Source organism: Poecilia reticulata, chromosome 4 (assembly GCF_904066995.2).
Source record: "Poecilia reticulata chromosome 4, P_reticulata-male-v2, whole genome shotgun sequence".
In the NCBI taxonomy this organism is placed as follows: domain Eukaryota; kingdom Metazoa; phylum Chordata; class Actinopteri; order Cyprinodontiformes; family Poeciliidae; genus Poecilia; species Poecilia reticulata.
In genome coordinates this window covers 24185628-24208480 of record NC_088833.1, presented here as the reverse complement: position 1 = coordinate 24208480, position 22853 = coordinate 24185628, and the positions used below count along the sequence as shown (strand labels likewise).

The 22853-nt window shown below is 40.2% G+C and overlaps 3 protein-coding genes across 4 annotated transcripts; 1 reads left to right on the top strand and 2 right to left on the bottom strand.

Annotated features, from left to right (window-relative positions):
- Window positions 1-1911: 1911 nt before the first annotated feature.
- On the bottom strand, window positions 1912-7869 carry LOC108166039 (flavin-containing monooxygenase 5-like). 2 transcript variants are annotated; one of them, XM_081606512.1, is made up of 11 exons: window positions 6461-7869; window positions 5757-5895; window positions 5301-5489; window positions 5044-5209; window positions 4782-4924; window positions 4491-4690; window positions 3913-4048; window positions 3608-3827; window positions 3439-3511; window positions 3085-3337; window positions 1912-2990 (listed from the first exon to the last, which is right to left on the bottom strand). In XM_081606512.1, the coding sequence occupies exons 1-11, from the start codon at window positions 6505-6507 to the stop codon at window positions 2835-2837; spliced, it is 1722 nt and encodes a 573-aa protein (XP_081462638.1). In that variant the 5' UTR covers window positions 6508-7869; the 3' UTR covers window positions 1912-2834. The 2 variants fall into 2 exon arrangements, with proteins under 2 accessions (XP_081462638.1, XP_081462639.1); XM_081606513.1 differs by lacking the exon at window positions 1912-2990 and having other exon boundaries at window positions 3129-3306.
- Window positions 7870-8001: 132 nt separating this feature from the next.
- On the bottom strand, window positions 8002-14709 carry plpp6 (phospholipid phosphatase 6). The gene is made up of 2 exons (XM_008407340.3): window positions 13920-14709; window positions 8002-11130 (listed from the first exon to the last, which is right to left on the bottom strand). Exons 1-2 carry the CDS (start codon window positions 14401-14403, stop codon window positions 10763-10765), a joined length of 852 nt encoding a protein of 283 aa, XP_008405562.1. The 5' UTR covers window positions 14404-14709; the 3' UTR covers window positions 8002-10762.
- Window positions 14710-16313: 1604 nt separating this feature from the next.
- On the top strand, window positions 16314-21567 carry prdx6 (peroxiredoxin 6). The gene is made up of 5 exons (XM_008407339.3): window positions 16314-16512; window positions 17716-17872; window positions 19863-20006; window positions 20703-20849; window positions 21008-21567. The coding sequence occupies exons 1-5, from the start codon at window positions 16421-16423 to the stop codon at window positions 21131-21133; spliced, it is 666 nt and encodes a 221-aa protein (XP_008405561.1). The 5' UTR covers window positions 16314-16420; the 3' UTR covers window positions 21134-21567.
- Window positions 21568-22853: the final 1286 nt, after the last annotated feature.

Sequence of the window (22853 nt, the reverse complement as noted above, 5' to 3'; positions counted from 1 at the left end):
ATCTGGCAAATAAAAAACTAGCGTTGAAAGAAAGTTTGTCCGTAGGCACCAACCGGAAAGAAGGTGATCTGCCTAAAATGTTTGCCTATACTGACAGAATAATGTGTTAAAGAAAAGTAGCAAAGCACATCCTTTAATGCATCTCCATGGTGAAACAGGGTGGTGGTGGCAGCATCATGCTATGAGGAGGACAGAAAAGCTGATTAATGGAAGATGAATAAAGCTACACATGACAATATTGTGGGAAATTTTGTGTTAGAGGCTGCAGTAGCATTGAGATTGTGATGGAGATTCACCTTCCATCAGGACATCAATTCAATCAGTCGCAATGGGAAAGTTTGGATCAAATTATTATTTTTGCAAGTCCCGAATGAAATATGGTTTCTCTCTTGTGGCTGAATAAGAATGATCAAAATGAACCGAGGTTTGGATATTATCCCCTAATGCCCTCCATATTACGCACATTTTAGCTTCTTCCTTGACGCTAATCACAAATCCTTTTTTGGCTTAATGGAAAAGCACAATCTACTAGCTCCGGAGGGAGAGGGGTCAAAGTTCGGAACCCTGATTTTGGTGCATCTAAGCTTATTTGGAACTTGGGCTAGTTTCAGAAAAAAAGATCCCTTCCCAGTTAACAATGATTCATCATCAAATCTGTAGGAATACAGTAAGAACGGTTTGAGGATGTTGGAAGACCTATATATGGGGGAGGGGAAAGATAATCCCACATGTTAGAAAACCCCCATCAAGGTCACAAAGGTGACGCAGACAGAGCAGGCCAGACTTTGCCCAGGCTGATGGAAAATTCCACGCTTGTCTCTGGCATGTAAATGAGTTAAGTGCATCAACATTCTTTGTGAATAAAGTGTTTTAGACTACTCTTAATGAGACTGCTAATGGGTAAATGCACTGGCTCATATTTATGCTGGATTAATAAAAGAGAAAACATTATAGCAGAAAAAAGACGATATCCGAACTTCTGGAGCCCTAAAAATTAAAAACATCTGAGAAAAGAAAGAAAGAAAAAAATCTGCTGCTAATGTTACTCATTAATGAAAGAAACTAGACGAGTGTGCTCTTTGTACCAGACTGCAGGCGGCTGCAAAAGTTCCAGAGGATAAAGGTTCTGGGTAGCTTTGATCGAAACCCCCCCTTTGGGTTGAGCTGGGGGAAAAAAAAAAAAAACCTTCTCAGCAAGTGAAAGTGCATGGAAAAATTTCACAAGTCCCAAAGGCCACAGAGTGATTTCAAAAGCTCAAAGTTTCAACTCTTAAAGCAACATTCACATTTACAGCAGCTTTCAGCTTGAGCTGATCAGCCACAATCAGGAGATTACACTGCGAGACGTCAGCACCAGGGGGCGCACTATGATGATGTTTGAGTTCCTCCAGACTCGGATTTTCACTTCACTTTCAAATCTGAAGTGTAAAAAAAAAAAAGAAGCTTTTTTTAGACAATAGGTGGATTAAACGGTGTTTTTCACAACTTCTCGTGTTGATCAGGCTTGACCGGGGTAAAATGAGCAGCTCAAATACATAATTATGATGTCCTACAAAGAGATGTACCAGTTTCTCTTCTGTGATTAAAAATAACCCACAGGTGGAATCTGTGTCGTTCGGTTTTGGATGAAGATTCAAAATAAAAATTACTTACTTGGTAAAGTGAACATTAATCAAAATCTTACATGCAGCCAACACAAATATCTTTCAACAAAATGGAAACTTATATTGTTTTTAGATGCTTGTGTATGATCTGTGTACAGATGTTTTTTTCTCACCAACTTGACTAGAAATCATTTGTTTTGAAGTCATTGTTACATTTACCTTATTTATCTCCAAAACTGTTGTACTACGACCCTTAAAAGTTCCTTTTGACAATTAAAGCTAGTCAAAAATTGATCAGAGCAGCACATATTGCAAAAATATTTCATTTGGGACTTTAGTTTGGTGGGGCTGAGTAACCTCATGCAAAACATACAAGGTTAATGAATGAGGAGAAAAGATCATATTTACACTCAACAGAAAAAGGAAGACATAGATGTCTGATAAAATCACTAGATGTTAGACAGATCCTGAATTATGAACTGAAAGATACTTCTGCTAGGATTCCCAAGAAATATTGGCGACTTTATTGGCAGCGATCCTCTAGTTGAAAAAAAGTACTCAAAATTTGCTGCTGCGATACAAGAGGAACACGATGAACTTCGCACATCTAGAAATGTGTTTCCAAAAAATACGAAGGGTGCTGTTATTATGAATATGCAAGTTCTGATGATACAATTGTTTTTGCACACAAACATTATGTTATATATCTGATAAAGCAGCTACAGGGTACGGTATAGTTTATTTTTTAGTGTTCCTCTATTGTGCAAAAAAAAAAAAAAAGTGACACATGCAGAATTAAACTGGGGTGGTATGTCTAATAGTGCTTTTGAGGAAAAACAAAATATACTTACTAGACTTTTAATTAAAAAATCTGATGGACTCTATCAGTAAACAGAAAATGGGTGAAAAAAAAATTATTTTGAAAAACAAAAAACCCCGCAAGTCTTTTTTTTTTACATTTGCGATAAAAAACAAAAATCACTTACTTAAATATACATGTTTGAGCGTACCGCTTGCATTACAGCAGCCGAAGTGAAGTTTAGCTGACCTGTTTAAAAGCACAAACACATTTTAAATCTACATTTGTATTTTGAAACAGTCGCCTAATAAGCATAATTTGGCAATCCACTTCCAAGAGTTCACAAAAGGTAAGCGCACGGAATAAGCACAATGTCACTGTCATTGGTCTGGTTTTGAGCCGATTGGATTGAACAGTCCCGAGTTCTTCACTCATCTCCAGGCTGCCTGTGGACGAATGTTGGACAGCAGGGTGGGTATGGTGTTTGGGTGGTGTGTGTGGAAGTAGTACGCCACGGCTCCTCCACTCAGGATCACCAGGCTCAGCTTAACCAGGTGCCCCGTAATGGAGGACTCTGGCTCCTCCAGCTGGGCGGACGTGAAAAGAGAATGCATGTAGTTTATATTTGAAAAGATTAGATTTGAAGTTTAAAACTGGTTTAAAAATGGTGTTTATTCAGACCTTCCTGCTTTTTAGGGGCTGGTACATCCGATCGAACTGGGTGAAGATCGCTTTGCGGGCCCCATCCCACTTCCCTGGCCCCATCAGCCGGTACTGGTAGGAGGAGACGGGTCCCCAGAGCACATGCTTGAACAGCTGGTAGTCTGTGAAGAAGAGCCAGGGAAGACTCGGCCTCACTCCAATCTCTCCAGCGATGTCGTCCATGTAGGAAACAAAGTCCACCTGCAGCGGGGTCAACTTTGACACAATGTAGCTGTGGAGGTGGCCAACAAATTGTTGTAACATCAAACATTGAATAGACTGCGAAAAATAGGTGATCTATTATCTTTAAAGAAGACAAAAATGGGAAGTTACTTTTTCTCAATGTCCTTAGTGTCCTTGTCAACAGCTTTGGTCATGGTTTGGTTTGAGGGAAGCTTCTTAAGTCCTTAAAAGCAAAAAAATGATAAAGACATGTTAGGGTCACTCAGGCTTTTGAAGGGTTTCAACTAACAACAGGAGATGTAAAAGCCTTGCCTCTCACCTTTGAAGACACGTGCCACCCATCGGGCCTGCATTTCCGCTTGAGGCATGATGGCGCCGAGGGCATGAATGAAACCCACCACACCTAGAGTGGTATGCTCCAAGTTTGGAGGGAATACGTGCTTGTAGAGACCTACTCTGTGGCCTGACTTATAAAGAACATTGTTTGGCAAGTAGGGGAAGCCATAGTTGTACCCTGTGGCGAACACAATTGTGTCTACCTGCAATGAAGAAGACATAGATCAGTGAAAAGCATTCTGGGAGTGTAGAAAGACTCTTGAAAATACTTAGGAGGAAGATTCTGACCATTTCCACTGTGCTCCCATCGTCAAACACCACAGTGGAGCCACAAATTTCCTTTACATTCGATTTGATGACGACGGATCCTGAAAGAATCTTCAGAGGCAGATCATCATTGATCACTGGGATCTGACTGAAGAGCCTGTGGAAGCAGGAAGGAGAGAGGAACACAGGACTTACGAGAGATCAGGAGATAATGATCGATCAAAGGGAAGATGCACATCACCATAGTGACTGACCAGTAAAGAGATACAGAAATCTAATCAACCTTGCCTTGAACTTTTCCACACTTTTTCCATAAACATCAGTGTGACTGATTGGATTTTATTCGATAGACTAGGGATCTTTAACTCCAGTCCTCCAGGGTTGATGTCTTTAAGATGTTTCCCTTCTTCAACACACCTGAGTAATGAGGTCATTAACTTTGGAGAACTTTAGTGCATACTGAGATGGTAATTCAGCCATTTGATTCAGGTGTGTTGGATCAGCGAAACATCTAAAAGTTGCAGGACACCGGCTTTTAATGACTAAAATTTAAGAAATGCTTTTTGCTCGGCATTGTGTATTTTCAGGAGAGCACCCACCTGTGTTTGGGCTTGAGGGCGTACGTTGTGTGGTCGTACATGCCGTTGAGTTTCTTCTCTCCAAACCAGTTGAAGAAGTTGACGGGCAGCAGCTGGAATAGGATGTGGACGAACCTTGTGTTGTACATCATGTCCACCGGAACGCCGTTATCTGAGACCTGACGAATCACCCAGGCGCCGCGACGGGTGCTCATATACACCTGGGCAACAGAACAGATGCTAATTAACATTCCTGCAAGTAACAGAGAGATGTGTTACCTCAAAAAAAGACAAAACAAAGAGAACAAGAACCTGCTCTGCAAATTTGCTACTCTCCACGGCGATGTCTCCTCCAGAGTTGCCGATGCCGATGACCACCACTCTCTTCCCGTGCATGTCCTCGGGTCCCTTGTAGTCCCAGCTGTGGAAGTATTTTCCTTCAAACGTCTCAATTCCTGCAGGAGGTATCACATGCTACAATCGCTTCTTGGGTTTTGGAAAATCCGTCACGATTGTTTTGCTATGAATTTTCTAACTGTATGTGCAAACTAAACAATACAAGATCGAGACAAACCAGGAAAGGCTTTAAGTGGCAGGTTAGGGTAGGTGTAATGACCGGAGCAGCAGATGACTGCATCAAATATGTGCCTCTCCTCCAGTCCATCTTTGGTCTTAGTCACCACCTCCCACTGACCGGTGCGAGAAAAGTCAGGTCTTTGTGTGACTTTCTTTACTGAGGTCTGAAAAACACCCAGCAGTTATCGAAACAGGCTTGACAGCACAGATTTCGACCAATAAAGGTTTCTTAAGAATTAGGTTGTTTTACATTACCTGGAAACGAATGTGTTGCAGTATTTTAAAGTGCTCTGCGTACATCCTGAAGTACTTCAGGATCTTAGAGTGGTGCATGTAGTTTGGGTAATCGGCGGGGATGGGGAAGTCGCTGTAGCACATCATCTCCTTGGAAATATTGATGGTGAGAGAGCGGTAGATGCTGGCCCTGCTTGGCTCAGGCACTTCCTGCATAGAAAAACAAACACTGTGCAGGAAAAGAGACTATGAAGAAAAAAAAACACTGTTAAAAAAGACGGCTGCTTTTCTTCTGCAGGAACATCCCAGTTGACAGGAATCTAATAACGTTGCAAAACTAAGAGGTCTCAAACCAATACAGTGAAGTTCATAATTATAATGTGAAAAATGTGGAAAACATCCAAGAGTGCAAATACTTTCTCAAGGTTGTGTTTGGTGATTAAACATAGGGAAATTCAACTAGAGCTGGCGTCTTGCCTTGAACTTCCAGAGTCCTCCTATGTCGTCGCTGCTTTCGAAGCAGGTGGGCTCCAAGCCCTCATCCAGGCAAGCCTTGACGCAGGTAAGACCAGAGGGGCCCGCCCCGATCACTGCCACTCTCTGCACCATGATGGAGCTGCAACAGGACAGAAAACGAATTCAATTTTAGCAACCGTATGTGCAGTTTTAGTTGAGCAATTCCACTGTTATCAAGGGTTTCATTTTATTTCCCTCCTCTCGATTTCTCAATTTATCTACTTTCCTCCCTTGCGTCAACCAGTGTTCTTCATATCACTGATATCTGTGATTCCTTATTTGACATAAGTACACTTTCTGTAAATGCTGTATTGACATTTTAAACTAAAAGTACACCTTTGCAGCAGTCACTATCTGGCTATTTGCACCCAAAGCAATTACTAGTTCACCTGCTGTCTGCATTATGTTCTTATCAGCTTTTCCTTTCATGTCCCGTCATAAAATCTTCTTGGTTCTTAGAAGTATAAATCAGGGCAAAGGCAATCTTTCAATTCATTGAAAGCGCTAGATTGTTATCTTTGTTTTTGATTAGATATTTTAAAGAGTGAACACTAATCCAAAAGCCCATGCAAAATCCTTGAGCCCTTTAGTTTTATCTTATTAAACCACTGGACTGGAATGTTTTAACTATAAAATGAACAGAAATCTAGTGTGCCTGTTCTTACTGTGATGATCCTTGTGTGCCGCTGTCCGGTCCCATTTGGAGAAGCATCACCTGAAGTGCAGTCTTTTATACACAAAGGAACCATCGCAGAGCCTCATTGTTTTCTCTTGTTCCTGATATAATTGCCAGAAAAAGGCTTTTATTGGCTTGAGCAATGTTTACCCAAATCAGTGAGGTTTTACTTTGACTAAAGTCCAGTTCGTGTTAAAATCAAGTGGGTGGGAGACGGCTGACGGGTGAATGAGCGGCACTCACTGCACATGTCGTCTGCATGATTGTATTATGATTTTATTTTTTTAATGCACAATGTCCAGCTTCAATCTACTGAAACACTGAAAGCATCTTCTACGGTATGAGGTGGGCTTCTCGTTTGTCGTGACTTACATTCCCTTGAAGACTAATGCATTCAGATGACTTACTTTAACTTTTATTTCATGTCATTCGTGTGAATTAAAAGGAAATTGTTACATGTTTTTTTTCGTTTTCAAACAAAAATCTGAACAGTTTGCTGTGTGTTTGCATTTAGACTCTCCACTCCTAAAATGTCCCCTTGTTCTTCAAATCTACAGCTTCATTAGATCAGGAGTGTCTTTGAGAATCACTTTTCAAGTATTGCCACAACTCTTGACTGGATTTAGTTGGACCATTCTAATTACTGCTATGGGTGATTTTTTTGTTAAATCTTTGGGATATTTTGTTGTAGAGCTTTCTTATACAGAGATTTAATTACAAATGGGTAAACTCTGATAACTAACAAAGTGACTTATGGAGGAAACTTTTTGATGTTTATGTTGGTTAATTGTGTTAAATTCAAATTAAATGCATTGAAACTTATGGATCTAACGTGACAAAATTTGAAAGAGGTGAAGGAATGTAAATGCTTTTGTAAGTTGCTGTACATCTGTCTGCATTTTTTCAGCAAAATCTGAACTGCTGGTTCTCTTGGTTTTTTAATGAGCATAAAAATATTTCATCTTTGTTGTTTAAATACACCTGTACATTATTGAAAATAACAGGGTAGGACTCTAAATGTTGCCTCCCTTCCTGCACAGAAATGTTGATGAACTTTGTCAGAGCGCTGATGTAGTCTACAATCATTAAAGAATAAGAATGATGAACAGTTTTATCTTACTATAATCGTTTTCCATTCTGATTAATGGTCCATCTTATGACACATGCAGCCAGTAAGAAATAGTTGCAGAACTTTAATAGTTGTAACCTTCCATGTTATTGTGAGTTGAAAATTTGTACATCTTGGTTTCTTTTCAACTTTTAGCTTAATTGAGTGACTCATTGGTTTTATCTTAATTCACAGATTAAAATATTTCACCACCAATTATGTAGCAGTAGTATTTATGAATTGCTCTCTTTTGATCCAAACACAGAACCTTGATGAACTCCATTATTAAAGCTGCTGTTTAATGCATAATTAAAAACATCTTGTCCTGAAATTATTTATGGAATGAGGAATGACATATCTTTATGAGCTGAAAAACAAATTAGATTTTTCCAATAATTCGTCACAGAAACGACGGTAAGCGGTTTCGGTTGCGTTCCCCGTTTAATTAAAAATCTTTACATTCAAAGTGTAGAGCATATTCAACAGCAGAAGCAAATGTACTGACACGACACAGTGCAATCACACCAACACATATCTGAACACTTCAAGATAAAGCTTCAATACAGTATATCGGTTTTAAGTAAGCAAAACCGAAAACAGCTGATGAGTGCAAAATCTATCCACCACTCAAATATTAACAGTGTAGCAACTTATTTTACTTTGCTTCTCTTAGATTAAGGTCTATTCATATTCTTCACAGTAGGACAACCATAAAACAAATTTGGTCATAAATGTGCTATTCAGCATATTGTGATTCGCAACAGCAAAGAACGCAGAAATCTGGAAAGTCGCCATGTACTGGGAAGACCGTTGGTCCGTTATTGCAGAAAGAGGGAACAGTCTGACACGGGTCAACCAAAGAGTCGCTGATGGAAACGTTTGTGGAACGGAACGTCTGGATCTGGCTGAAACCAACCAGCAGAAAGCCACTACAGCTAACCAGAGCTTCACACGCCTCAATCCAGGGTCATCAGCCTCCGTGACCCTGTGTTGCTATTAAACACACATAATTGTTGCGTCATTTCCACCGGCTGCGTCGCTACGCAGAAATGCCCTTTTTTTTTAATGTAAATATTAAGTGCAAGATGACGCTAAAAAATGAACTCCTAAGCATGCACTCTCAAACACACACTGTGAAATATTAGCTTAAGTCTAAAGGAAGACTCATCGTGTTTAGACACCTGGATGTCAGTCTGGCCCATTTGCAGGTTATTGCCTTTAGAGATCTTAGAAAGAAATGATGAGGGATTTCAAAACAAAGATCAGTAGCACATTCACAAGAAAGGCAACTTTTGCTAGTTTGCAGAAGAGAAATAAGATTTAGTTTGTTTTTTGTCACAGTCATGAAAATGTGTTTGACATTATATAGCAAACATCAGCTCCAGCAAAGATATGTTGTACTGGGAAAATGTGCTTGGTTAGGCCAATTCTTTTTGGCATGCTGCACAGACATGTTTATGTTTTTATTACTCTACTTGGTAAAGAAAGTTACAAAGCTGTACACCACCTGCTGACCTCTATGAACTTTCGGGCCGTATACCAGATCAGTAGGGCACAAAACTAAGTTTTTGACACTTTCCAAGGATTGTTTTTGCAGTGTGAACTGGGAGCACAAGCTTGACACATCTGCAGTAGAGGAATTAGTTCATTTTCTGCTAGTTTTCGTATGAGGAAAGGATAGTAGCGCATCTTCACTAAAACCTGAGCCTTTGTCTGACTTCTGTTGTTTTTTCCCCCCGTAAAGCATATATTTGTTCTGTTAATTTAAATATTTGACAATCAGAAGAAAATGAGACTTACTCCATGCATCACACATGTAAACTTTCCTATAATACTAATAAAACAACACATCTATGATTTTTGTCTTTAGTTTCTCTACAGCTAAAGATGTGCTGTAATTATTGATCAGTGAATACGTAGCTATAGAGAAGGTAGCCATGACGATGCATCGTGTCCTTTGCTGTGTGGAAAGCCTGAAACTGTTCTCCATGCAGAGTGGAAAGCTAGCAGCGTTAGCTGATTATCTAAACAATATGCTTAGACATTCTCTCAGAAATTTTGACTTTACAGTTTACAATTCTCTTATTTTCTCTGATTATTTTTGGATACCTGCTGCTTAAAAACAACAGTTTAGCTTTAATTCAAATGCATATTCTTCAGAGATTTTCTTTAAATGTTGGAAATTCAAGTGATAATCTGTCCCTCATTAATCATAATTTATTAATAACAGAAGGTAAAAAGGAAATAATCAAGTGAAATAAAAAAAAACCTGTCACCCAAAGCAAGCGCACGCTGTGACGGATGACTGATTATAAGTGCTAGCTGTATATCAAGTAGAAGATTTAAAAACTTATACATGTTCCCGCTGATATTAATATGGCTTAGTGAACCAGAACTTTATGATTGCTGCTGCTGGGTGAAGCAAAATCCACAGATACCAGCAAACATGGCCAAAAGGATTGAGTGTAAACACCCAACATTCAACCCCCAAATCCTTAAAATATCCCCATAGTGGTCAGATCTGATCTGGCAGAGCAGGGAAACCAGATCGATGCAATGCAACAGAACAGATTATCAGTCAGAAAAAGTGTAAACATGATGACAATATTGATTATAAGAAGCTAATTGGGTTTACTCTGAGTGTGATGGGCTGAATGTATCACACAGTCCACCCAACCCACATGTTTGAAACAACTTTACTAATCTTACTTTAACAACAGTGACCCATCCACAGTAGTAGAAAAACATCTAAACATGCATTAGTTTTATTTTTTTTTACTGCATCTTATGGATCAGAACTCAAAACTACTTCTTATATTCGCTTGCCTCTGCATTAACTAATGGAAAATAACAAATGCTATCCTGATCATGTGATTTAAAAAAAACAAAAACATAAGCACAACTTGGTCCTAGAAATGTATTTAGTCACCGTGTGTATCCTGATGAACAGGTAGGTTGAAAGTTGATGTTTAGTAGATGCTTTCTATCTGCAAACTCAAATAAAAGATAAGAACCAGACTGAATGTCTGTTAAGTAGCAGAAAGCAGGACTTTGGGGAACTCTTCTCCTGAGTCTACCCCAATAAAAACAATTTTACAGCAGAGAAATGAAAATAAAAAATGTGCAGAGGCCCTTAAAGCAAAACCATTTCACACCGCCCCCTCTTTGTCTCAGTCTCTAAATTTAAGCTAAAAGCCCTAGCAGCCCCTGTAGAGTTTGAGGGGAGAGCCACAGTATCTCCACCAGTTTGTACTGGCAGTACCCCATCCAAAACCCAAACAGCACATCGGTAACATGGTGCCTGCCCAGCAGCACCCGGCTGAACCCCACCAGGCCCACCCACAGCAAGACCAGGACCCTGAGCGGCGCAGCCAGCACCAGGTGGGCCAGCAGGAAGCGGCCGCACATGGCGGCTCGGGTGGCGTGGCCGGAGGGGAAGGAGTAGCGGTCCACGGAGAAGGTGGCAAACATGTCCATTTGGTTGTGAGCCGGCCGACGCCGACGCACCACCGCTTTGACCGCGCCGACCAGGATGAGGTCCAGCAGAAGGCCTGTGGGAGAGAAGAAGAAGAAGACACGGAGAAACATCACAACACTGCAGCACAAAGATTACCTCTAAGTTACTAACAATTATTTTGATTTAACAATTATTCTGACGATAAAAAAAAAACAGCACAGTCTACAGATTTTTTTATAGTGTTAGAAATACATTAAAAGATGCAAAGAATCAAATACTTCAATTGCTTTTTGAAATAAGAAAATAAGCATTTTATATTACCTAAACTCCACAGCATTCCTTTAGTAAATCTAAACCGGGTGAAGCTAAAACTTACAGAGTTCTGTGTAGAACTTATTTACAAAGACAAAGGTGTTTTTATCATAAAGGCAAAACATATAGATTTTTTTGTACAGTTTTGGCTTAATTACTGCCCTGAATATGTTGTTTTTTTCACCAAGTGGCCATTTTTTTGGTCTGTACACTCAAGTTAATGATTAATAATTTACTAAATTAGTTGATTAATTGTTTCAGCACTACTCTACATGCAGATTGAACATAAGATTAGTGAAACCTATCAAACTTTAGTCCTTCAGACATCATTGTCTTGTCGCCATCTGGTGGCTATGTGAAGAAAGTGCATGAGTCTCAGAACTGACATTTGCTCAAATCTGACGAGAAATTTTCACTCCAAGTTTATTCATCTTAATCAAGTTTCCAGACTCAGTAAATGACCCTCAGAAGAGTCTGCATTACCTCATCAGAAACATGTGACATGATTAAACCTCAGAGCGCCTCCTCCTCAGTCCTCCTGGAATCAAGTTTTCCAATACAGACTTGACCTAAAACTAAAATTACATGTGCTACTAATAACATTGCCCAATGACTTCACTCCAAGTGTCCTAATAAGTCCACACAGTGTGAGAGACCGATGCATTTTTAAAGTTAATCTCACTAACATTAACAGGTTTCTCAAAGGTCAGTTTGCCTTTTCACCGTTGCATACTTCTGGAGTCCTCTCCCACGAGGGAGTTTTGAACAAACCGTGCATCATTTCGGACCAACAAACGGGATGTTTCTGTGCTCCAGAACTTTAGATTTTCTACTCTGCAAGTAGAAGTTGAAGCTGACAAATGAGTATTTGAAACAACAGCCATTTAGAAATGACAGGAAACAAAACGGGGTCAGATCAAAACTCTCGATGACAACAAAGCGTAAACCCCTGAAATAACCCGACACCAACAACCACATCCTAGCCTGCTGGGTAAAAGTCTTCAGTGTGAACCGAGCCGATGTCTACTTCTCATGTTAACGAACGCAGACTGTAGATATTGTTCAATGAAAATCAGATAATGTGGCGGCAGCACATTTTAATGTTAGACCATGATGCTGCAGAAATGTTCCCAGTAAGTAAAAGGGAATAAAACCATCAGCTCTGATTAGAGGAGCTTTTAAGATACGCCTGCTGTTTGGGAGGATTTATGTCCGCCAGCAACAGAGTGCTAAAAAATTCATGCAACGCCGCGGCGACTCTGCCAAAAATCTGCTGGGAAACCACCCAGAAGAATAGATTTTAGGAAAATGCTAATGAAAGCAAGCATTTCTCATCACATCATAAGCTACGCATTCAAATGCTTGGCTTCATTTGTTCTAAATTATTTGATTTTTCTCTTTTTAAAGTCTAATGTGATCTATATTTTCTACAAACTTTAAAAGCTATGGACAAAATAAAAGTTTTAGAATTTGGCGAGAACTTTTCAGTAAAAATAAAATTAATCTGTCAGTCACTAATCCTAAACTTTCTTTTTTCTTTTAATTGGTGCTATATTTAATTCAAATCTTACCTAAAAGACTTTTTTGTTACCAGGAGGAAATTGTGAAAATTCAGCCGATTACCTCCTCGGTAAAATACACTTCCTGTGTGCTTAAGAGATGATTTTATTTTGCTTTGAATGACTTTTAAAATCATTACTGGCCGTGGTAACAACACATACTTATTCGTATTACGTGCCTCTTGTCTTCTAGCTATCAGAATCAACTCTATTTTCCAAGTTTGTGGGTACAAACAAGGAATTAGACATTGTTTTTTATTGCTCCTGGTCTAATCAAAGTAAAGTTGCAAGAACATTTAGGAGGATGAGTATGGACAACATCAGTATTTACAAGAGAGTACGAGTACATTTATTTTAACTATCTTGATTTAAAACACTATGAATGAACTAGATGAAATTTCTGCTAATTCATTTTAACACCAGCCAATAAATGTAGAGTTTACTTGCTTTTCACTTTTTCCATTCTTTCCAATATTTGTGGTTTTATTTTTTAGTTTCATCAGGACCTATCCGGTTTAGAAATGTTATGCTTCCCTTTATCAGAATCTCATTTAAACCCAATTGCTTCCTGTGTACATGTTGGATTTTCGCTTATTTGAAGCACTAGCTTGTTTCCCCCTTATTTAAGTGCTTCACAAAGGTGAAAAGCATCCCAACTCAAGATCTGAATTAATAAAAAATATATATAAAATTAAAAAGTGGCAAATTTCGGGGTGGGGGTGGGGTTGGATCAGAGAAACCTTTGGTTGTTTTGTATTACCCTGTTGTTCTCCATTAAATATTTCAGAATCCTGTGTGTCAGCGGTGACAATGACAGGTGGTGCTTCCACATATAAAGGAAAACATTATGATCATGACAGGCAGCATCACTCACTTATGGCGAGGCTTATGCAAGATGTGGAGGCGGGAGGATGCAGAGCAAAGCAGGGGTTATTATGCAGATATGTGAATTAGCACCGAATCCAGTTATTGTGTTGTTTACAATAATGAACGCATGACGGAGCGCATTTACCCATGAGCAGGTTGAGCATGACTTCCTGTCCTGCAGCACTGTCGCTCTTGTACATGGAGTAAGCAGCGCCTGCCAGCCACGGGATGCCGTGTCCGGATACCTCGATCAGCTTCATCAAGGGGCGCGCGCTGCCCCACGACGAGTCCTCGCAGGCGCACACGCTGAGCCGCTTGGAGAGCCAAAGGTCGATGGCGAGCAGGGAGCTGAGCGAAATGCCGATGAGGGACGGGTTGAGCCGTATGCCGTCCTCCTCGGGTGGCCCCTGACCGCTCGCCGAGCCCGTGGAGGAGCCGGAGCCTCGGCGGCGCGAGGGGCTCTCCGAGGCCCGGAGGCGAGCGGTGGTCGGGTCGGAGCCCTGTCGCTGGAGGAGGTGCGGCGGGGAGGAACGGTTCAGTGGCTTGGTCAGCGACACGAAGTCGAAGTTACTGCCGAGCACCGGGCTGCCATCCCTGCGACCGGCGTTTTTAGCCTTTGGAGAAGGCATTTCCTGTTTTATGCTTTAGTAAGCCGTCCACTCAAGAAAAAAATGATACGAAAACGATAAATGAAAAATGTCAGCCGCTTTGCGAAGGTGTTCGCTCCTTTAGCTCATCTGTTGATAATTCCTGTCACGTCCGGGTACCTTGAAGCGAACCGCCATATTTGTTGCTCTTTACGCAGAGCACCCTGGGAAATTGAGTCTTTCTTCTGTGTTTGTCGCATTGTTCTGGTTGTTCTCACTTTCCTAATACCCATTTGTGACAGGTTTATTCCATCAAACCAAATAAGTTACAAACAAGAAACAATTCATACAGTCTGAGCACAGGCTGAGCAGAGTATGTGCAGTCTGATAGGTTTTGTTGCATGTTTTCCTGCTATCTTCAAATAATGCTTCACCCACCAACCAAACAGATGAAACAGAACAAATGAGTGTTTTAACTGGCTAAATGGATTATGTGTTCCTAGAAAACAGCTCAGCAGTAAACACAAAAAACACTTCATCACGCGGTCTGCACTAATAAAAATACAAAGTGTTGCTTTGTTGCACTCCAGAGTGTAACAAAGCAACACTTTGTTAAAGCAGGGTTATATATTATATAATATATATATTATTTATAATATATATAATTATATATATATTTTTTTATATATAATTATATATCTGTAAATCCCAGTGAGCCCCATGTTTTAATTCTTAAGTCATAGTACATCTGTATTCTTTTTGAAACAGGGACATCTTTCGGTGTTTTCTATGTTGCAAAGTAATTGATATAGAACGGAACAAAGCTTTGAAACCACAGTGAACATCCAAACCATCAACAATGACCAACTTCCTCTGTCCCTCACAGCTTGATATTGTGGTATTTGGGATGATTTGCTGTTTATTTTCCGTCAGGAGTTTTTGATTTTGGCCAAAAAATTAAGTTTTGCTCTCGTCTGGCCAGAACACCTTCTTTTACAAGTTTACTGCACATACATTTTTGTGGTTTGTGGCAAACTGTAAATAGGACTTGCGATTTTTTTTTAACAATGGTTTTTTTTTTCATTTCCTCAAAGTCAGCATTTGTGCAGTGCAAAAATAAGTAGTCTGATTAATGATCTCCTTGCCCACACTGTGAGATTATATAACACACAGGTGGCTTCTGAAAGCAATTTTGTGTACTAGACTTTACTTACAGGGAAATTCAATAGAGAGGGCTGTATACAATGCATGCCACACTTTTCAGTTTTTGATTTGAAAATATTTTTCAAAACCCTGTTGCATTTCACTCCACTGTTAGTCACTACTTTGCTTTGGTCTGTCACAAAAAAAAACACACACACACACACAAAAACAAAACACACTACTACGCACAAATTTTGTCGTTATAGAAAATGTGTAAAAGTTGACGATGTTTGATTAAAGGCACTCCATTACTCAGTACTTGTTAATATCCCAAAATAACTGCACTGGTTGTAGTTACGTTATGTATGTTACATTAATCTCTAAGGCAATAAAACTTCATGATAACAGTGTATCCTGTGGATATAAACATTTTAAGTTTGAGATTTATGTAGTTCAAATCAGCTAAAACAAGGGCTCTGCCAACTTACTGGAAAATTACAGCGTTTTTCTTTGCTATCACTAAAACTATCACTAAAAATGCCTTCACATAAAACTCACTTTGAACTAATTTGAAATATTTCTTCACCATTGTGAGTGTCAATGTCTTTTTCTCTGCACATTTATAACTAAATAAAATTCTGAAATTTTATACATAAACTGCTTCTTTCTCTTACTTTTTGTATTTATATAGTTTATATTATCCATTCAGGTACTGGTTAAGGATGAAAAGAAGAAAAATAATGACGAATTTAACGCCTCTTTTCTAATTGGTCAGCGGTCTACAGCGCGTTATTTTAACCACGCCCCCTTTGCCGGGTACATTCACGCTCCCCATCCGCTATCGCAGTGCCTGCTGCTCCCTTCCAGGTCTGTCAGCCTTTTACTTAAGCGTGTGAGCTTCAGCTTAGAGCCAACCATGCCTGGGATTCTGCTGGGAGAAGCGTTTCCAAACTTTGAGGCGGACACGACCTCCGGAAGGATCAAATTTCACGATTTTCTGGGCGACTCGTAAGTGCGCACGCTCGGAAGAGCTCTACCTCTAACCATAACTTCTCAATTTTTTGCATCTTTGAGTAACAGTGTAACATGTTGTGAAAGCCTGCTCTCTGGAGTGTGGAGTAGAAAGTTATGACATTGCAGTAGATCCATTCTGACTGTAGTTTTATTGTGTTTATCTGATTCCGTAAGACTTTAACAGTTAAGTGATGCCAGCTGGCTGCAACAGATAGGCTTGTATAAGGATGCAAGGCTTGTATAAGGATGCATACCGTGAATAATTTACCTGTAATCTTTATTTTACATGTTTCACTGACCACAGAACTAATACAAAGCCTCGAAAACAGACAAATTTATAAAATTCATATAAAAAACATACTTTGAGGCTTGATTGTTCAAAGATGGTGTTAATTTGGTGGGACTGTATGTTTTTACTCATGCGTAAAGGTGCATGATCTTATTACATGTTTTCTTTCTAATAAAACTGGTAAATCTTGGCCAAACAGGAAAAACTTGTTGTCACCAACCTTTAAATTCAAATTTTGTGGATTTCTTTTCCTCCTGCTGACGCCACGCAGATGAACACATGCGCTGGACACTAACTCATTTCTTTCTCACTGTGGGAATAGTTGTTGGACTGGGAGAGGCAGTCATCTGTTAAAGCTGCGTTCTGGATTTTTTTGCCTCCTGTTATGCTTCTCATCGATTAAGATTGTTCCTGCTCAGTGCACATGGGAGCTCGAATCCCTGGAAAGCGCAGGACAAAGCCCATTTTGAATAATTTGTTGTTGGAACTTGCTCCAGAGGGCATGGGGGGAGGTTGTGTGATTCTTGTCAGCTAGACATCAGCTGATCCTCATACCGCCTGGGGCGAGGGGTTTTTCTGTTCCCCTTTTACTGCATGGGATTCCAAATCAAAAGAAACAATGTGATGTTTTGCTTTTGATGTCTGCCATAGCTTTCTCATTTTCTTAACTTAAGTTGCTCTTATCAACACTTCAGGGGATTTGTGAATAATAAATCCAGAAAGCATGTGCCCCTCAGCCTGAGGTTCCCAAACATGTGACTAGAATGAGGTGCACTGACCTTTCAGGCTTTACTGAGGTTCAATTGTTAATAGCACGTGGTCTTAAAATCATATGTGTGAATTAAGCTTGACATCGATCCGTCCGGTAGAAATGATGGATTTTATTTGTTTGTTTTTTTTTCCTGCAGGTGGGGTATCTTGTTTTCCCACCCGGCGGATTACACTCCCGTCTGCACCACCGAGCTCGCACGCGCCGCCAAGCTCGCCGATGAGTTCAAGAAGCGCGGTGTGAAGATGATCGCCCTGTCCATCGACAGCGTTGAGGATCACAAGAACTGGAGCAAGGTGAAGCACACTAACTCGGAGTGGACCCAGAGTGCACACTAACTCTGAGTGGACCCAGAGTGCAAACGACTACCGATGACGATCGGTAGTCGTTTGCACTCTAATGGCGTTGTTGCTTGAAATCCTCATGACTAGGGGAAGCAGGATTATTATAATAAGCCTCAAACTGAATCAGGGATTTGAGCATTTTATTGACGTTTTGTTCTCATTGACTTTTATTGATGGGTCAAAGTCCAATCATTTCACCCGTAGAGACACTCCTCTAGTTCATGAATGTTTACTAGTCAATAAAACACATTTTACTATTTCTGGTGGGTAAATCAATTTTCTTATTTTGGAAGAAGCTAAGGAATGTTTAGTTTAATCCACATGAAGGCTCACAGTCAGTAAAGTTAAACATTAGCGCTTAAGCACGTCCCAACTAGAAGCGCAGCAAGCAAAGGTTGGAATCATCCAGTTTATTTCTTGTTTGCTAATCTGCACCCAAAGTACATTTTTGTTCTCCTCACTCCCCCGTCTATTCAGTTTATTTATATGGACCTAATCACAACATGTCATCACAAGCCACTTTACAAAGAGGGGAAGAAAAGTTATGCAATCCAAACATGCATGCATTTCAAAAGATTCCAATTGTCAATGTTTCAAGTTTATTTCTCTAATCAGTTAAAAAGTTTTCTGAGATTGCTGAGTCATTGACTTGCAGCATTCACTCCTCTGGGATGAGCATGTCGCGGCAGCAGAAAATCACGTATGTTTGAGAAGACGGAGCGCACTCGTTTAAAAAAAGAAACGGAAACACTGATTGTAGAGCACTTTCTATGTCGCAGAAGAGTAAGAAATTAATGGCAGCAGTAACTCCTTTAGTGGCTTCATCTAGGAGAGAAACGCATCTTTAACAGATAAGTGTAGTACCAATTTTCAAACTTATAGGGTGAGAGAGAGCACATCAGTCACAGCAAAAGTTCAGCAAATAGCTTTATTTAGAAGAGATGCATGGTTAAACACCGACAGTCATGGCCAAGTGTATCGTCAATTAAAGGATATTCTTCAGTTGTTGGCAGCGGTAGCACTTGAACCTGGTTTTGGCTTTGTAATTGTAAAAGTAACCGTCTGCCTCATGGAGCTGGTTCTTGCCTCCCATTCTACTTTTTGAAATTCTCTGGACCAGCAGAAAAGCTGCAGACTGAGAGCGAAATGCTCTGTTGGGAACATATGGACCAATCGGATCGCTGACGTTTGATGGAGCTTGATTATTAAGGGCTATTTTCTTTTTCAAAAGATTGTGTCTTGTCAGAATTTAAAAGCAGAAAAATTAGTCATCCAGGTTTTTATGTCTTCATGCCTGTAGTCTACCTAACTGATCGGATTTATGGATGAATTTAGCTGAGTGTCATCAGCATAGGTGGAGATAAGGGTAAAGAGAATTGCTCCAAACACTGAACCCTGTGGGACTCCACAAATGGACTGTGAAAAAGACTTGATTTGTATCAACAAACTGGAATCTGTCAGACAAATAAACCTGCTTAGTGGTTGTTCCCTGAATCCCTATAGCACGTTCAAGTCTTTCTAAAACAATATTGTGTTTGGCTGTTTTGAAAGCAGCACTGGGCTCTAAAAAGACCAGAACAGATACAAGTCCGTTATCTGAACCCATTGGAATGTCATTAGCGACTTTCACCTGTGCCATTGTTTAAAAAAAGAATGGCACAGGTGAAGAATCAAAATTAACCACTCCCACTATTTTAAGTCTCTGAATGGGTTAATAACCAGCATCCTTTTTTATGGTGTTTTTGGAGTTGATTGAAAACTGTTACTTCTGTCAAAGAACTGCTGCACTTTTTAGTTTCTCTTTAATGTGTTTTCATCTTAAAACTAGAACCAATATCAGCCTGACCAGCGCACCTCTAGCTACAGTGACACTGTAGAAAACTCTTCCAGCTGTAGCTATAAGTAATGTGTAAAGCGTAATGTGTCTGACGCCCCGTTACAGGATGTGATGGCGTATGCCAACGAGGCCGGCAGCCCTCTGCCTTTCCCCATCATCGCCGATGAAAAGCGAGAACTGTCGGTCCAGCTGGGCATGCTGGACCCCGACGAGAGGAACAAGGCTGGACTACCCCTGACTGCTCGCTGCGTAAGAATCCCGCTTTCTGCCTGGTATCGATAACGAATCAAAACTTAAATTGAAGTTTGACCATTTTCTCTGGATCTAGTTGGTCTTAAAATTGACATCAGATTCTTTTTTTAAAATGGTAATTCCGTGCATCAAATCTGAAAACATCCACTTGTTCAGACCACAAGCAACGACCCAGCATGTTCTCTGATGCACGTTTTGTTTTCGGAGGTAATGTTGTAATTCCTTCTGTTTGATTCAAGACTCCAACCTCTGCAGGTCCAAAGAGAACATGATTCAGTTTTTGAACAGAACATTTTACAGAAATGAAGCTGTACATGTTATACTCCTGCACAGATGGAGAAATCATGGAATGGGATTTCAGTGTTTTGTGAGGCTCTGGTTAAGTTTTTAAAATGGCATTGGGGAAAGGCAAATCCAGATTCTCCTCCGTCCCCCTTTTCCTTCCTTGAGTACTCCTCTCCTTGCTTCCTTTCTTGTGTCCTTCCTTCCTATTCTTTCCTCATTTATCCTACCTAGCTCCTCTTTTCCTTATTTACCTCCCTCATTTCTTTCCTAGTGTTCTACATCTCTACGTTTAAACACTCTGTTATCCATTAGCGTTTATATTCTCAGGGCATTGATTGGTTTAGAGGCAATAATTTCTTGGTCTTGCTCTTCAAGACAAAATTCAGATATGATCTGGATTCCTTTAAGGTGTTTGTGATTGGCCCGGACAAGAAGCTGAAGCTGTCCATCCTCTACCCTGCCACCACCGGGAGGAACTTTGACGAGATCCTCAGAGTCATCGACTCTCTGCAGCTGACGGCGCAGAAGAAGGTGGCCACGCCCGTCGACTGGAAGGTATGAAGTTCAAATAACGCACACAGCCTCAGCACTGTCCCAGTCATGACGCACTACTTATTTTTTAATCATGTGATGTGACAAACCATTGCCTTCTTTTTAATTTATGTATTTACTTCTTAACAATTAATATTTTGCTTTGTTTTATTTCTTATTAGCCTGGTGAGAAGGTCATGGTCGTTCCTTCACTTCCCGATTCTGAAGCCACCGCTCTCTTCCCCAACGGAGTAACAACCAAAGAGATGCCTTCTGGGAAAAAGTACCTGCGCTACACTCAGATCTGAAGACAAAGAAATACAAACCAAATAAAGAAATATACATCGCTGTTTTACGCTTTCTGCATGTAGACACGTAGAGGTTCTATGACCGACCACTAGATGTCCTCCTCCAACCTTCAAACATAAAGCTTTTATTCTGTCGCTGCAGAGCTGTACTCTGCCAGTAGATGGCACTAAGCGCACACATTGCCTCCAACATGGAATAGAAACATTCTATTGTTGGAGTGAAAGAAGCGACCTGTTATAAACGACTAAGAACAAGATGTATCATGGACTGAGATTACTATTTACACTCGAAGCCACATCTAAGAATGACAAAAACAGGTTAATTTCAGAGCTGATATCTACTTTCATTCATTGCACATATAGGATGCAATCAACTTTCTCTCATCATGTTCTGTTTTTGTCAAATAAACCAAATAAACACTCTTTGGAACAAACGCCTCTGTATGTGTTATCGTCCCCGAGTTTTGCTTGGCAACTACGAGAATGAAGAACTCTCAAATGCTGACATAAGGATGAAACTTCAAACCGCCCCTTGACTTTTCAGTTAAAAGTAGATTTTTTTTTTATAAAGCGCCACAATAAATAAACTAATATAGTTGCATTTTAAATGCTCATTTCTCACATACCCTCTCTAAACTCTGCATTCACACTGAAAGAATAACTTAAGTTTGGTGAAAGTAGGGGGGGAAATACCGCCATCTTGAATTGTGATATTTTTTTAGTTTCTCCCTTCCCTCCATTAATCATCCCCTGACCTCTCAGGTTTATCTTGTGAACCCTTAGAGGAGTCTGACCTCCGGGGCTAAGAAGAAGCATACTCCGGACATTATCACTTAGACATTATTCTCTAGAAGAAAATTTGGTTTTAAGGCTTTCACACATTTTTTTTTTCTTATGGAGAATGCTGTAAAATGTTTACATGAAGGCCTAAAAATTTTTGTCATCTACTAAACAACTTCGGCATGATTAGCTGACGCATATGAACTCTGTTAAATGACTTTTTAAGGCAATTAGTTGCATTGGATTTGATTTAGATTATTTCTGGCTGGTTTATCATGTAATAATCCAATAAAGTATATCGAAGTACAAGGTGGAAATGTTATGAAACGTGTAAAACTTCATGGTATTTTTGCGCAGTGCTGCACGCTCATGAAGAATCCCAACGCCTCCCAGCAGGCTGGCTTTATCTCTACACAGGACACCGAAGCCAGGATTGGGGTGTCCGTTTCTTCTTTGGGTTATTCAGCTGTCAAAACTGCAGAGCTGGGGATCATATTAACTCCTTTAGTCCAAAGGTGAACACTCATCTTACACACACGCACATTCACCGTGAGGACAAAAGGGAAAGATGAGTGAGGTGGGAGTCACAAGGTGTTCGGGGTCCGGTGAAATAATACTCGACTCCCTTTTACTCCTGCGAACTGGAATTTTGTTTTTACCTTTTCCCTCTTCAGCAAATGAGCTCAATAGCAGTTTCATCCACTGATGAACTGAAATAAGGATTTACATGTTCACAAAGTCGATGCCTCTCTTCTCCCTTCTCCGGTGGCTGCATTGTCCCCAGGAGTCATCCAAAATAACAGACACACCGCACTGATCAAATGCATTTCTCAAATTCCTGACCACAATGGCTTGTGCCAGAGCATGAGAACTGCTTTGGATGTCAGACTTTGGCTTAATTAGCCAGTACCAAAACCCCCCCCTTCACCGCCCCGCGTCT

What these genes read in the sequence shown, in the direction of transcription:
- prdx6 (XM_008407339.3), top strand. Translation starts at nt 16,421, where the DNA reads ATGCCTGGGATTCTGCTGGGAGAAGCGTTTCCAAACTTTGAGGCGGAC. An exon ending in TACCCCTGACTGCTCGCTGC is followed by an intron (nt 20,007 to 20,702) that starts GTAAGAATCCCG and finishes GATTCCTTTAAG; the next exon opens with GTGTTTGTGATTGGCCCGGA. An exon ending in CCACGCCCGTCGACTGGAAG is followed by an intron (nt 20,850 to 21,007) that starts GTATGAAGTTCA and finishes ATTTCTTATTAG; the next exon opens with CCTGGTGAGAAGGTCATGGT.
- LOC108166039 (XM_081606512.1), bottom strand. Translation starts at nt 6,507, where the DNA reads ATGCTTCTCCAAATGGGACCGGACAGCGGCACACAAGGATCATCACA. An exon ending in TGCAACACATTCGTTTCCAG is followed by an intron (nt 5,210 to 5,300) that starts GTAATGTAAAAC and finishes GGTGTTTTTCAG; the next exon opens with ACCTCAGTAAAGAAAGTCAC. An exon ending in ACTAAGGACATTGAGAAAAA is followed by an intron (nt 3,338 to 3,438) that starts GTAACTTCCCAT and finishes CCACCTCCACAG; the next exon opens with CTACATTGTGTCAAAGTTGA.
- plpp6 (XM_008407340.3), bottom strand. Translation starts at nt 14,403, where the DNA reads ATGCCTTCTCCAAAGGCTAAAAACGCCGGTCGCAGGGATGGCAGCCCG. An exon ending in CATGCTCAACCTGCTCATGG is followed by an intron (nt 11,131 to 13,919) that starts GTAAATGCGCTC and finishes TCTCTCCCACAG; the next exon opens with GCCTTCTGCTGGACCTCATC.